This window comes from Heteronotia binoei, chromosome 17 (assembly GCF_032191835.1).
Source record: "Heteronotia binoei isolate CCM8104 ecotype False Entrance Well chromosome 17, APGP_CSIRO_Hbin_v1, whole genome shotgun sequence".
NCBI classification, from domain to species: Eukaryota; Metazoa; Chordata; class Lepidosauria; order Squamata; family Gekkonidae; genus Heteronotia; species Heteronotia binoei.
The window spans coordinates 1,081,287-1,096,134 of NC_083239.1; the positions used below are offsets into that span (position 1 = coordinate 1,081,287).

General features: G+C 41.2%; 1 protein-coding gene across 1 annotated transcript in view; it reads left to right on the top strand.

Annotated features, from left to right (window-relative positions):
• The window catches only part of BEND7 (BEN domain containing 7), a 129,932-nt gene extending 116,632 nt beyond the window's left edge, over positions 1–13,300 (top strand). The window contains exons 8-9 of the mRNA XM_060258059.1: positions 3,345–3,395; positions 10,897–13,300. Of these exons, the coding sequence (XP_060114042.1) occupies positions 3,345–3,395; positions 10,897–10,940 (95 nt within the window). The 3' untranslated portion in view covers positions 10,941–13,300. The remainder of the gene's footprint in view (positions 1–3,344; positions 3,396–10,896) is intronic.
• The last annotated feature ends 1,548 nt before the right edge of the window (positions 13,301–14,848 follow it).

Sequence of the window (14,848 nt, forward strand, 5' to 3'; positions counted from 1 at the left end):
CCTGCCCTGGGCTTGCTGAGCTGCAGTCCACCGGCAGGTGGGGGCCCTGGAGCCTGGGCTTCCTTCCTTCTGGCAGCTCTCCTGTCTTCCCTTCCCTCACTGGACTCATGTTGGTGGGCGCTAGAACTCATGTCGGTGTCACCATGCAGCTGCACACTGCCCAGGCTTGAACTGTGGTAGGAGGAGCCACACAGCCACCGCCTCTGCCATCCTCCGGCTCAAGGCCCACTTTCATTTTTTATTTTATTTTTAGTACATTTCTATTCCGCCCATTCCCTGTAGGGCTCAGGGCGGAGCACAACATACAATAAAACAATAAAATACAATAAAAACATTCTCCCTCCCATCGAGGCAGCTGACAGTGGAGAAGCCCCACTATTGCCCTGGACAGCAGGAGGTGGGCTGGGAGGAGTGGGCCGTGGGGCCTGCATGCCCCCCCCTTGGTGGACAGGCAGATGGAGATTGGTGGCGGAAGGTGCCAGGCTCCAGCAGGTGGGGTGGAGCATTCCTGCACTCCCTGGCCTTGCTTAAAAGTGTGTGGGGGGGTTGTTTTGTTTTGTTTGGTTTGGTTTATCAGTCATGAATGGTGCATGCAAGCGGCCATGCATGAATGTGCTGACATGCACGCTGGTTGGATTACAAGCCATTTTGCAGGGGAGGAGTGCTCCAGGGAGTGCAGAGCAGAATTGGTTTGTTTTTTGCTGCAGGGAGGGGGTCAGTGGTGCCTCCCAACAAAACATTGTGTCTGTGTGCCTCGCCAAACTTGAACTCCTGGCTACAGACATGCTTACTTTGAACTACCACCCCAACATTTTGGTTATTGGTCTGGATCCAAAACCTTGACATAGATGGGATGTTTTTGCATTCGGTAAATTTGACAGTAGAATTTGCTCTGTTTTTCAGGGGTTTGTTACTTTTCAGTGAAATGTGTGAGACTAAGAATAAGGCCCCTTTTAAAGAAAAATACAACGGGCTCTAGAAAGAGGCTCTGGGCAAGTGCCCCACCCACCCTTGCTGTCTTTCTACCCACCCAAGTGAAGGCATTCACTCTCTCCCCCCACCTCAAGGCAGCTGATCTCTTCCATCTGGAGAGTAGTTGTAATTCTGAGTGATCCTCAGCCCTCACCTGGAGATTGGCAACAGTCGTTTCCTAGGAGGAAATGGCTGGTTTGGAGGGGTGGAGTCTATGACATTGCACCTGTCTGAAGTCCCACCCCTTCTCAAACCCCACTCTCTCCAGGCTCCACCCCTCAAATCTCCAGGAATTTCCCAACCTGGTGTTGGCAACTGCTGAGACACACTGGCTGTCATAGGGGGACTGCTGCCGAACAGGAGCAAGTGTCCAGGCCTAGTTAAGTCATGCCAGTCAGGCAGCATCAAGTCACCCAGGCCTAGGGTAGGAAACCTCCACATGGAGCCTGAAGATCTCCTAGGTTCACAACTGAACTTCAGACAACAGATCTCTCTCCCCCTGGAGAAAATAACTGCTTTGGAGGGTGGACTCTATGGCATTATAGTCAGCTGAGGGAAACATTGGTTGCCTAGCAACAGCCTCTGGCTAGAAGCTTTCCCAGTGAGGAGGAGGGAGGGAGAGAGTAACAGGAAAGAGGCAGCCACCAGGACATCTAAGGAAACGCTTTGTGAGGCCGCAGTAGAGTGGCAGCCCTTTCTGAGGCAAGTTAATGGAAGGACACAGAGAACCATCGGAGATGTGTCTGTCTCTGAGGTAAGATGGTTTTGGCAGTAGGCAGGGACAGAGGAGTCAGCCAGTGGGAACTCAGAGGTGATGACTGATGCATGATGGGCCAAAGGTTTATTGAGCGCAGGCATCAACCAATGAGAGAGCTCCATTTGGCCACTACCACTATGGTTTTATTATTATAAAGGATATGCATGTGTCAGCTTTTTTGGGCATGTTCAAGTGGCAGAGAACTGGTCAAGGAGGTTCTATAGCTTGTCTGCAGAATCACCTTCTCCTTTTCTAAGACTTTCTCTCCATGTCATTCCATCTTTGTAGGGCTCAAAGAGTAAATGAGCAAGCGGCAATATACCAAGCACAGGAGGGGGAGGAATGGCTTAGCCTTACTAGGATTTGACAGAATTAATGTCTGTTCTGTTTTGCTTAATGAAAAATAGTGAAACTTGAAAACTTATATAATTTCCAGTAGCCAGTTGACACTATAAATGATGTGGCTGATGTTTATGTCATTAATACAAGCTAAAGCTAAATATTCCTTCTGTGGAGAGACAACCATCATCTCAGGTGAGGGGTAGAACTAACTTTATTGCCTAGATCCTGAAATACCGATTTGCATAATAGCAAGAATATGAGTATAAAATTATAACATGAGCATTCTTGTGTCTTTGTTTTAAACTTAGCCCGCTGAGTTGTATATGTGGAAATCAGCTCCCAGTTTTCATTGTTTGTTGCTCCCCAACATGACCAAGGATCGGAATCTCTATAAACATGGCATTAAAAAGAAAACCAATCTGTGACCTATGCAAAAAGGACTGAGCCAATACATCCCCTCAGATATTATGGAACAAAGTATATGTGCAGCATTCAAGGATACAGTTGAAGGAAAGGTAAAGCCTACCCCAGATATTAGCAACGTGATATTAACTGGCTGGCTTTGTGCTCCTCAGTTGTGTCCTTGATTGCAATCCGCATCCTTGGTCAGTGGTTCTGTATGTCTCAATAACAAAGCAAACTGGCTCCAAATCCAATAGACTGGTGGGAAGGGCTGCCTCCTATTCCTACACATCATGGTGACAGAAACAAGGCACAGGTTTATCAGCTAACTGTGACTATTTTAGAACAATGTTGGAGTCCAGTTACATTCTGAATAAAACTTTGTTGGTCTTAAAAGGTGCTACCCGTCTTCAAATTTGTACTATAGCTTCAGACCAACATGGCTGCCCGCCTGTGACTACTTTCGGGGCACTCTGTAGGTACCTAGAGAGGCCCATTTTATTATTACTTCATGTATTTCTGGTGTTCAGAACTAGTACCGTTTCTGAGTCCTGTCCTTGGATAAAGCTCTTCATGAGCTTTGGGCTAAGTTGTTTGTAGCTATCGCCTTGGCTAACATTTGTAACCTTTTCGACTGCTTCTTGAAAGAGGATGTTGGCTTGGACAGGTGTTGTGCTGATTCAACAGGGTATTTCTTCCTATGAATTTGAAAAAAAATAATATCTATAGGGTTCTTTTGTCTGTTGTTCACATACGTGCCCATTGCTTCCTTTCCAGTCGTTAAAAAAATTATTACTGTTTCACTTAATTGTATAAATGTTGTTTATGTATTTAGGAAAACAATGATCTTTTGCATCTTATCTCTATTTAGCAGAGACAACAGACTGTGAGGAGAAACTGGACGCTTCTCTACTGCAAACAGGTAAAAAGCTATTAACAAAAACAGTCTGTTTCGGTTTGTTTGGTTTCATGGGGTTTGGTAGCTAGAATTAACTGAATGTTACCTTGTGTCTCAACTTGTTTCCTTTTTTAGTAGGCGCTATCATTAGATATGGTTCCAGGTCTCCCCAGTGTTATCCACCCTCAGTATCTTCCACAGGAAGAGAGGGTGTACTGCTGCTTCTCTGGGGACTTGGGGAGATATCGCACATGAGCCTGGTTTTTTGAAGTTTGAAAGACCACATGGTGGCTCCATTTGTATTTTTTCATTTTTTTTTTTTTTTGCTGTCCAGTCACAGCTAGCTTGTTATAACACTCCCAGGGTTTTCAAGGCAAGAGACATTCAGAACTGGTTTGAAGAAGAAGAAGAAGATATTGGATTTATATCCCGCCCTCCACTCCAAAGAGTCTCAGAGCGGCTCACAATCTCCTTTCCCTTCCTCCCCCACAACAGACACCCTGTGAGGTGGGCGGGGCTGGAGAGGGCTCTCCCAGCAGCTGCCCTTTCAAGGACAACCTCTGCCAGAGCTATGGCTGACCCAAGGCCATTCCAGCAGGTGAAAGTGGAGGAGTGGGGAATCAAACCCGGTTCTCCCAGATAAGAGTCCGCACACTTAACCACTACACCAAACTGGCTGCCGTTGTTTGCTTCTGTATAACAATCCTAGACTGACTTCCTTGGTGGTCTCCCATCCAAGCACTAGCCAGGGCTGATTCTGTTCAGCTTCTGAGATCTGGTGTGATCAGGGACGCCAGTGTAAAGGCAGGTGGTAGCTTAGAAGGAGGTGACTACAAGGACGTCTTTTTGGACAAGGAACAGGCTCAGTGCTTCTCCTGTTAGTGATCTCTCTTTCTTACTATCTTGTATGTTGGGTGCATTTTTATCCTCCACAGAGCACAAGGTGGCTTACCCAACTCTCTGTTCCCTGTTTTATCTTCACAACAAGCCTGTGAGCTAGGCCAGGCTGAGAGGAAGTGAAGAGCTTTAGACCCCTCTGTGCTTTCTCGTTTGCCCCTGTCCTGCCACTCTAAATCAAGTTATGAGAAAGATCTTGAATAAGGAACTGGTAACTTTTGTTTTGGTTCACTTTCTTGATCCATCATGATTGTCCCCTTCTCTGCCAGCTGCCCCTTGTGGCCTAAGGCACCTGTGGATAACTGAGTCCACCAAGTCATTAGCCAGCCCCATGGGTATACTTTGTTCCCACTGGAAAGTAGAAAAGTATAGAATTTAGTAGCGAGCATGGAAGTCAGTTTCCTGAGTTTCTCAATTTCCATCTTATAAAAATAAGCACATTTCTAGTCTTTACAGCTGTAGATGATAAAGACATAATAAACTGGGGTTTTATTTATTTTTAAAAGGAAAAAATATATGTCTTTTAGCTGTAGTAAGGGCACGGAGGGTCCATTGACCATCAGTTAGCCTCCAAGATGTAGGCAGATAGTTTAAAACTACAAAAGAATCCTAACAATTCAATAAGCATTGTAATACAAAATCGCTATAATAACTTCTTCCCAGAAGAAACAAATGACTGGACTCACCCATGTATAAGATATGTGTCCTGTAAGTTACAACTAGGGATGGGCGTGAAACTCATCACAAACCTGATTTTGTCTTGAACATCACCCGGTTCATAGTTCATGAGCCTTGTTTCATATGATCACATCTCTCACAAACCACCCATGAACCACTATGTTTTTCATGGAGAGTCATGTAGACCATGAGCCAGACATAATGGCACCAATGAATTAATCGTCAAAGCAATGGGGGCGGGGCTGGACTTCTGCAGCCCTGGAAACATCAGTCATGGTCCTCCACAGCTTAACAAGCAGCTCTGGCTGCCAACAAGAGAGCTCCTATTTGCTCTGTGGGAGCAGAATGGATATATACCTGCAGCTCACCACCATTTTTACTTGGCAGTTAGGCAGAGAGGGGGTTAACTGTTAGAGGCAGAGAGGGAAGGAACTTTATCAAAAGCTTTCTGGAAGTCAAGGTAAACAACATCTATCGGGTCTCCTTTGTCCACATGTTTGTTCACCCCCTCAAAGAAATGTAACAGGTTAGTGAGGCAAGATCTTCCCTTGCAGAACCCATGCTGAGTCTTCCTCAGTAACCCGTGTTCATCAATGTGCCTACTCATTCTGTCCTTGATAATGGTTTCTACCAACTTTCCCGGTATTGAAGTCAGACTGACTGGCCTGTAATTTCCCGGATCTCCTCTGGAACCCTTTTTAAAGATGGGGGTGACATTTGCTACCTTCCAGTCCTCAGGAACGGAGGCAGATTTCAATGAAAGATTACAGATTGTTGTTAGAAAATCCACAAGTTCAACTTTGAGTTCTTTCAGAACTCTCGGATGTATGCCATCCGGACCCGGTGACTTATTAGTTTTTAATTTGTCTATCAGTTGTAGTACTTCCTCTTTTGTCACCTCAATCTGACTCAGGTCTTTCAACACCCCTTCCAAAATTAGTGGTTCTGGGGCGGGCAAAAAGTTCTCGTCTTCCACAGTGAAGACGGAGGCAAAAAATTCATTCAGCTTCTCAGCCATTTCCCTATCCTCCTTCAATAATCCTTTTACCCCATGGTCATCCAAGGGCCCCACTGCCTCCCTGGCTGGTTTCCTACTTCTAATATATTTGAAGAAATTTTTATTGTTGGTCTTTATGTTTTTTGCAATATGCTCCTCATAGTCCCTTTTTGCCTGCCTGATCACAGTCTTGCATTTGATTTGCCACAGCCTGTGTTTCCTTTTACTAATCTCACTTGGACTGGTTTTCCACCGCTTAAAGGAGTCCTTCTTACCTTTTACAGCTCCCATTACTTTGTTTGTTAACCATGCAGGCCTTTTCTTATGCCTGTTTGTGCCTTTCCTAACTTGTGGTATGTATTTTATCTGAGCTTCTAGGATTATAGTTTTAAATAGTGTCCAAGCTTCCCCAAGGGTTTTGACCGTATGTACCTTTCCTTTCAGTTTCCTCACATGCCTCCTCATCTCAGCGTATTTACCCCTTTTAAAGTTAAACGTGGTTGTGGCGGTCTTTTTGGATAACTCCCTATTTATACAAACGGTGAAATCATTTGATTTCTTTTAGTAAATTTAGTAAATTTGATTTCTTTTAGTAAATTAGACCAGCACATGCCTTCATTACTATTGTTGTGGTATATTTCCTAACAATTCCTTACTATTTCCCCACCCTAGCTTTCACTTTCATTCTCCATCACACCACCCGTTTTCTGAACTGCTTTTCTCAAATCAATTTTACAGCTTGTTTCACTTTCACTTTCCAGCCCATAGTAGCCAAGTTTCAACAAAATGGTGTATTTGTATTTTTTTACCATTTGTAACTTCACTAATCATAATACTTATGTACCTGCAATGTTGTGTGTTACTTAAAATGGGTTTTTGGAGCTTTATCTTTTTAAACTTCTCTAGTATATTGGCACACAGATTTATTGTTACTGTCATTGTACATTTATCCCCAACTTTATTGTACTCTTTTACTCCAGTTCCTGTTTTTAAACACCTCACTACTTTTTAATGAAGTGTTTAGAAATCAGTTTTATGATATACACTGGCCCCGATCCCTTGCTGTTTATAATACGTTTCTATTGCACTTGTTAGATTTTGCTCCACTACCATTGCCCCCAAGGTTTGTTCACTTCATGTGCACTAACATGTATTCCTTGGCTAATTGCCTCACAACTTCTAACATTATTTCCACTTGTATTAACTTTTGACAGTGTAGAACCCTTATTCCTAACAACAGTTCTCCAAGAAATGAGGTTTGGTCCAAAATTTCTTTTGGCCATCAACGCTTTATATTCTTCCCCCTCAGCTCAGCTTCATATCAACAGTGCTGATTCTCCAGATTTTCTTTTAAGCCGTGGAACCCAACGAGGCTTTCCTCTTTCCCCCCTATTATCTGCCCTTGTTAGTGAACCTCTTGTCACTATATTCACAATCCACTATGATTAAAGGCGTTAACATCCAGGCAACTGCTCACAAAACAAGTCTCTTTGCAGGCAACCTAGTACTCTACCTTTCTGACCCAGCACACTCCCTTGCAGAACTTACCTTGATTCTTACATCTTTGAGTTCTCTGTTGGGACTGACAATCAACCCGATTAAAACCATACTATATCCCATCAAACTATCACTACCTTCCCAACAATTTATTAAAGTTACTTATGACTTTTTGTGGACTACCAGCTTTTTGTCTTACTTAGGTATTCGTATTCTATTACATCTAAAAGACCTAATTAAAGTCAACTACATTGAAACCCTGACAGAAGTCACTAAGTTATTCCATCGCTGGGACCTGACAAATCTATCTTGGTTGGAGAGGATCAACACTATTAAATCAGAGAAAGTCAGGGAAATTGTGATTAAAATCTATTCTAGCGGTGGATTTTTGGCCTGCTGCTGCAACAGCACGATCTGTTCTTGTGGCAACTGAAATAGAGAAGCAGCAGAATACAAGTGAAACTTAATGATGCCCTTTCCCACCTCCATCTTTTTCTCAGCTCCACCCCCAGCAACCAGCTTAATGTGTTTGTTGAGTTCTATCCCTGCATGATTTCCAAGGTCTACCTGTAGCATTTGCAAAGCAAGGCTAGTTTAAACATTTAGCAGTAGACAAACTTTAAACATCTGTTTTCATCCCTACCTGCTAGTACTGCATTTAACTTACATATAAAGATAAGCATGCTTTGGGGTCATGCTTGTGTATGGAATGGACGTTTTGTCTTCTAAATCCAGCACAGAGTTGCAAATGAGTTTTGCCACTGTTGCATTTCACAGACAACTAGCACTTTCTACTGTGCACCATGCAAACTAAATTTTGCAAATGTGATTGCTTGTTCCTGCTGGAGTTTACAGAGTACCAGCTTTCTCACCCTCTCTCCTGACTTCTCCCATGCATAAAGTTCACAAATGAGGGTTGTCTACTTCTCTAGATTGCAGAAATTCCACCTCCTTTCTTGCTGCTGATCTACTCATTACACTTTCTGGAACTAGAAAGTGAAAGTGAAACTTTCCCAGCTTTGGAAAGTTCCTGCTTGTTAACATTCAGAGTTCACTTGAATTGAAGTTTGTATCTTGGTGTAATTTTTGGTGCAATTGCAAAATAGATGTTGCTGTAGTTAATGTTGAAAGAAGCGGATGTTAAATCTCTTTGACAAATATTTTTGCAATTGAGACTTGGGTAGTTGTTGAGTGGAACATTTCATTAAGCCTTGCATTAATGCAACACAACCTATTCATTTTTTAAGTTGTGGTTTTATTTAAATGGTGGTCAGGGAAATTGACAAATGTTGGTCAGGGAAATGAAAAATAAAATTTTAGTGGCAACCCTGCACACACCTCCTAGATAACCCAAGATTGTTTCAAGAGACCGCTTACAGCTTTCAAACAACTATTAGTGCATCATAAACAAAATAGTAAAGGTTCAATTTCTAAAATTTACCAAATTCTATTATCCTTGCAGTCTGCTCACTTACCACATTATACAGCCTCCTGGCATAAGGACTGCAATCTTTCTTTGATATCAGATCATTGGGAATCTATCTGGTCTTCAGAAGTCCTCCAAATTAAATCCTTAAATATTTTCCAACAAAACTACAAAACTCTGGCTAGATGGTATTACACCCCAATGAAATAATCTCATGTTGATAAATGTTTGTTGGAGTGGGTGTGGTTCTGTTGCAACTTACTTTCACTGCTAGTGCAACTGCATTACAGTTAAAGCCTTTTGAAACAAGATTTTACATTTGATGATGAGATTGGATTTATATCCCGCCTTCCACTCCGAATCTCAGAGTGGCTCACAATCTCCTTTATCGTCCTCTTTTTATTGAAATCATGGTTGTCCCATGACTGTGAGCCGCCCTGAGCCTGCCTTTGGCGGGGGAGGGCGGGATACAAAAATAAATTTACCTTACCTTACCTTACCTCTTCCACAACAGACAACCTGTGAGGTGGGTGGGGCTAAGAGGGCTCTCACAGCAGCTACCCTTTCAAGGACAACCTCTGCCAGAGCTATGGCTGACCCAAGGCCATTCCAGCAGCTGCAAGTGGAGGAGTGGGGAATTAAACTCAGTTCTCCCAGATAAGAGTCTGCACACTTAACCACTACACCAAACTGGCTCTTTCATTGAAGACCTTATCCGTGTTATGATTCCTGCTAATCCTGAATCAATTTTACTTAATAATTGGTATTTGGTTATATTACTCCCTTACCAGCGATCTCTAATAATTCTGCTCCTCTCTGTGACTAAAACTGTAATAGTCCAAAGTTGGGAAGACCCTAAGCCTCTATCCATGGATCGATGGTTCTCTAAAATATGGGACCATTATGGATAAGATTTCCTCAGTTTTTGACTACTCAGACCCATTATGAATAGTACCAGCATTTTTTTTTACTAAATGGTTTCCAAGTTAGAGGAAATAGATAATGATCCATTATATATTTGCTCCTTTAATAACAATAAGGTTTACAAAGAGATTTTGAACCTATGACACTATGTTATAGTTTGTTTCCTTAGTTGTTAAAAGTTGTAATTAGATTCTTATGTAATAACAATAACTTGTGTATGGCTTGCTATGATATTTGTTCTGTATTAGGCTTTGCAGTTTTTAATTATTTCCTTTTTTTAATAAAAATGTTAAAAAAAATTTCACAAAAAAGAATTTTATTTACAACAACAAAAGACAAAAAACAAATAAACAATTAAACAACAACAACAACAACAAAAAGAAAAGCATTATTGATAAACCTATATACATTTATCTAATGGAGCGAAATTACTGAGACTAATACAAGTAATGTTATTCTATCCATTCAAATCCCAGTTGTTTGGCCCATTCATACATTGGATACCAAGTTTTCTTACACTCTTCCAAATAAAAATGTTAAATTGATGGGGGGAATTTCAGCTGAGTACTTTATAGACAAGCCCTAAGACTCTGTTTGGGAGCTGATTTTTGACTGGTAGAATTAAGATTTAACTCATTTTTAACATAATTAGCTCCATAAAAATTTGCATGAGATAGAAATTTAAGTATGTGCATGTAGTATTTCCCCATAAAATGGCGGTTCAACTCAAGATTGTTGCTGGAGGGCCCCCCCATTTCTTGTAGGTATAAATTCATCGGGGCTTTGTTCTCCATGTGTTTACATTTTAAATCGAGAATCGAGTTTTTCCTTGCTGCTGGGTTTCAGATACATAGTTAATCCTTGAACTCTCATTTGTACACTCTTTTCGTATTTATGAGGAAACCATTATTATATACAATAATTTTATTTCTTTTATTGCAGTAATATGTTGCATAATTCCTAATGGTAAAAGTATTTCTGTAGTGCTCATAATTTGTGTGTGCTTTATAGAGAATGCAGTTAATTCCTTAAGTTTCTAGAAATAGGTTTAAGATACATAGTTAATCCTTGAAATCTCATTTAAAGTTTTAACTTCTGTTTTCCAGGTAGCCTCTTTGAAGCTACACGCTGTGTGCCAGTGTTTCATTAGCAGAGCCTCCATCTTTAAGTCTCAGCAAGATACCAGCAACCTTTTCAAACTACTTCAGTATCCATATTCTACTCCATCATGGCCTCAGTCTTGCATTATTGCAATGCTTCTGTAACTGGGAGAATGAAGCAGCCAAATCAGTTCCTTTTTTAAAAATCAGCAGCGAGGACAGTGTGCAGTTAATCTAGTAACCACTCTTATAGAACAGATTTTGCCTTTATAATTGTGTTTTCAATTAAACTAAGAAATATAAACATGGTTAGAAGCCTCTTGTCCTTTTAGGAGAGAGCTCTGAAGGGGGAAACCCCCTCTCCAATGCATTTTATTCTGAATCAAGAAATTACCAAGTTTTAGTGACTCCATTAATTCTCGTTTGTTCTGGGACTGCTCCCCCCCATTTGTGATTCCTTTCATTAGTTAAGAGGGTAAATTTCCAAATATTTTAATCTGAATCTGATGCAATCTCACTGTACGTTCGCTGTAAGAACCCCATTATTGGTTTTCCTGTGATACCTGGTGTCTAGTATTTGTGAATGTGAAAGGGCTTGTGTTTGATATCAAGGGTTTTCAGACATTTTATTTGGCAGACCACCTGATAGAATGCTCTCTCCTTCATTCCCCCTGCCCCACAGCTCTGCCTAGTTAATTTTTTTAAAGAGTTATTTCAAATTTTGTCAATAAAGTCTCCATAATACCCTCATTACAAAGCTGAGCAGTGATTCATAAGTTGCTTTGAGCCACAAGGGAAGGCAGAATATAAATATTTTAATCAATAAAAACATATGTCAGAGGTTTAAGTGGTAGAGGTTAGTTTTCATATGGGTTTGTATAGGCTATGGAATAGTCCGTTGAGAAGAGGAACAGAGTGAGGAGGGAGTAAATATGAAGTAGCCCTTACTTTAAAGAGCCCATCCAGCATTCCAGCTACACCAAATGCAACAGAAATTCTACTACATCGTCTCCCTGAGCTATATAGCTTTTATACACTTACCCAACCAAGGACAATTGTCCTATAATGAAGAAGGTGCACGTGGAATTGATTTTACAATCTTATTTCTTCCCTTTAAAGAGAGAAGGATTCTGCATATTGAGCTTCCACTCATACAGATCTACACTCTCCATTGGAATGTCTCAGTCAGATACTCTGGCAGTTGGATTGCCTTAGGTCAGAGGTAGTTCTGGGAATAACCAAGATTCAAAATATGTGCCATGTCACCCTGTCTGTGGACCATTGTACAAAACAGTTTTTAAGAGAAAAGATGCAGGTAGTCACATTGGTGTGTAACTAAAGCAAAAAGCAAAAGCCGTATTAGAAGGCTTAATGGAAGGACTTGCAGGGCTTTTGTTTTTGAATGTTTAAGGAAGTGTTTTAATCATTTGCTAGCTACTTAATACATGTGTTGAGTTAAATGTCTTTCAGAATGTCTACAATCACCATTATGTTCATTTCCATTCCTTAGTGTAATGCAAGCAGTCTCTCCCACTCCGCCTATATTTTCAATTTATTTTGTTTCTGCTTTCACAAGGGAAGTTTGCAAAGAGTGTAAAGCTATATATACACTGATCTTTACAGTTCACATACCAAAGCCTCACAGATACTGTTTGAAACAGACATGACCTATGTGTTCCCCTTATCTTTGAAGAACCAGGCTTTTGGGTATAGTTATTGTCATGTTTGTTAATGAATGGTTCAGAACTGAGCAGTTCATAGGTAGTTATCGCAAGCACACGAAGAGACTGTGCTATAAATGCTTATAAAGAACCCGTTGATGTGCTTTACTCAGGCTGAATAATCACTTCTACTGCAGCTCAGTAACTATGTTATAGAGTTTTTAAATTAATGTGACCAATTTATTATTGAGATGTGGCCATGTTTTCTTGAAGACAAGCTAAATCCAATGTGTGCTGCAGTCTTTAAAAATGAATTTCCTCCTCAAGACTGATGAAAATGTTTTGTTGTCAACAGGATCTCTCAATCTCCCCGGCATCTTTAAAGTAAATCTACGAATAAGGTGTACTTCTGTAACTGTTAACTAACAGAAATCAGCATTTCTTTTGTAAATCTTAAAACAACAATTGTATTTGTGTCTACTTAACTGTGACTACTGTTCAAACTTTTATTCAGAAGTATTTTTATAGGTTTTATTAGGAAGATCATTCCATATTTAGGTTAAACAGTGTCTCAGTCTTATGTATATACATGTTATTAATATGTAAATACTTAGCTATTTTTTAAATTACTATGTTCTTAATAAAACCAAGAAGGGACTAGTTGTGAAATGGTGCATAAAATTGTGTTGTGTGTATAAATCTCTGGGAATCCTTCTTTGTCAACAGTACAATAAATTGCTCTAATTCAACAGGTGTCTTTGGTCTATGTGTTTTAGAGATCAATGCAGCAAAGGTGTACTCTTCTTGATTTAAACCTTGATTGAATAACTGGAAGTTCTACACTGCACAACTCAATTGGTGCTGCCAAAGGCCACGCCGTGTGTCTTCAGAGGGAGCAGCCTGATCCTGTGGTGCATTCAGTGTGTCTCTTAAGCCCATTGATATCAGTGTGTGGATGCAGTTATGTACGAAGTATCATTGTAAGGTTTAGCAGCTGCATGAGACTCTGCAAGTTGGGGCCAACAATACATCAGTGGGGAGCTCTGACCATCACAAATCTCCCCCACAGAAGCAATTTCTGATCCTGGGAACATTTATTTCTGAGGCCACAGGACCCCACGAGGAGTAATAGCCATGTAGGCTGAGTGGCTGGGGGAGGGGGTGCAAAATCACCGTTGCTTCATCTTCCATCAGTCAAGTATCACTGACAGAAAAGGAAGAAAGAAATGGTTCCATTCTTTCCCCCTCCTTTAAGCAGCAGCCTGACCAGCGCAGCTATTACTCTGCACAGGTTGTGTGACCCCAGGAATCATGTTTCCTGGTGCTGGAAATGGCTGTTTAGGGAGCGGAAGTTCCACAATGCACTGGATCCACCTCTGTCTCTGCAAGATGGAGGGAAGCAGGTTTCCTGAAGGTCAAGAGTGTCACCTGCCTCTCTCTTGTTTGCTGGTGCAAGGAGCTGCCTTGCTCTAGCAGGCCTAATGTTCTTCAGGTGCTACTGCTGCCTCCCCTCCCTCCCTCCCTCCCCAGCTCTCTCTGTTAGATCTTCTTTTGCTGGCTTTAGGCGCTTTGCTTTCTTCCCTCTGTGCCTGCTGTTAAATCCTGTACATCTATTGTAGATGACCCTATTCATTGAAGAGCATTTGTACAGAAGGGAAGAGAAAAATTATCCACAAAAAATATGTCACCAACTTGTCTGAAATGAAACTCAGCCAATCAGGAGAATGGATTCAATTCTTAATAAACAATTTTTAAAATAGTATTAAATACTGATGTGCCCTGGAGTCTAATTTAATGGAATTAGGTGCTCTTTTTAATAATCTTTGTTAAAAGGGTTAAATTTTGCTTCTCTGCAAACCATACATCAGCCAGAAAGCCAATAGTAATGGAGGATAGCTATATCTGGTGTGTTCCTAGCTGCTTATTTGCATCCTGACCTATTTCTCCTGGAAAAATTCTCTAATAATCACTTGTCATTTGCAAAGAAAAATGCTGAAGTGGAGCTATCTGATCAAAACAACAATCTTAGATTAAAGTGTTTTAAGAAATCATAGACACCTATCTATTGATGGGTGGTCAGTCCGACTGTAGCCCGGAAAATCTAGACCTGGCTCTTCAAGCCGTAGCATCTTGGCTCAGGCTGAGTTGATTGAAGCTGAATCCGACGAAGACGGAGGTTCTCTATCTGAGCCGGGATGGCCCAGGGGGGAGATCCCTCTGCCGGCTCTTGACGGGGTGTCATTAATCCCGGCCCCTAAGGTCAAGAGCTTAGGTGTGCTCCTGGAGTTCTCTCTTAC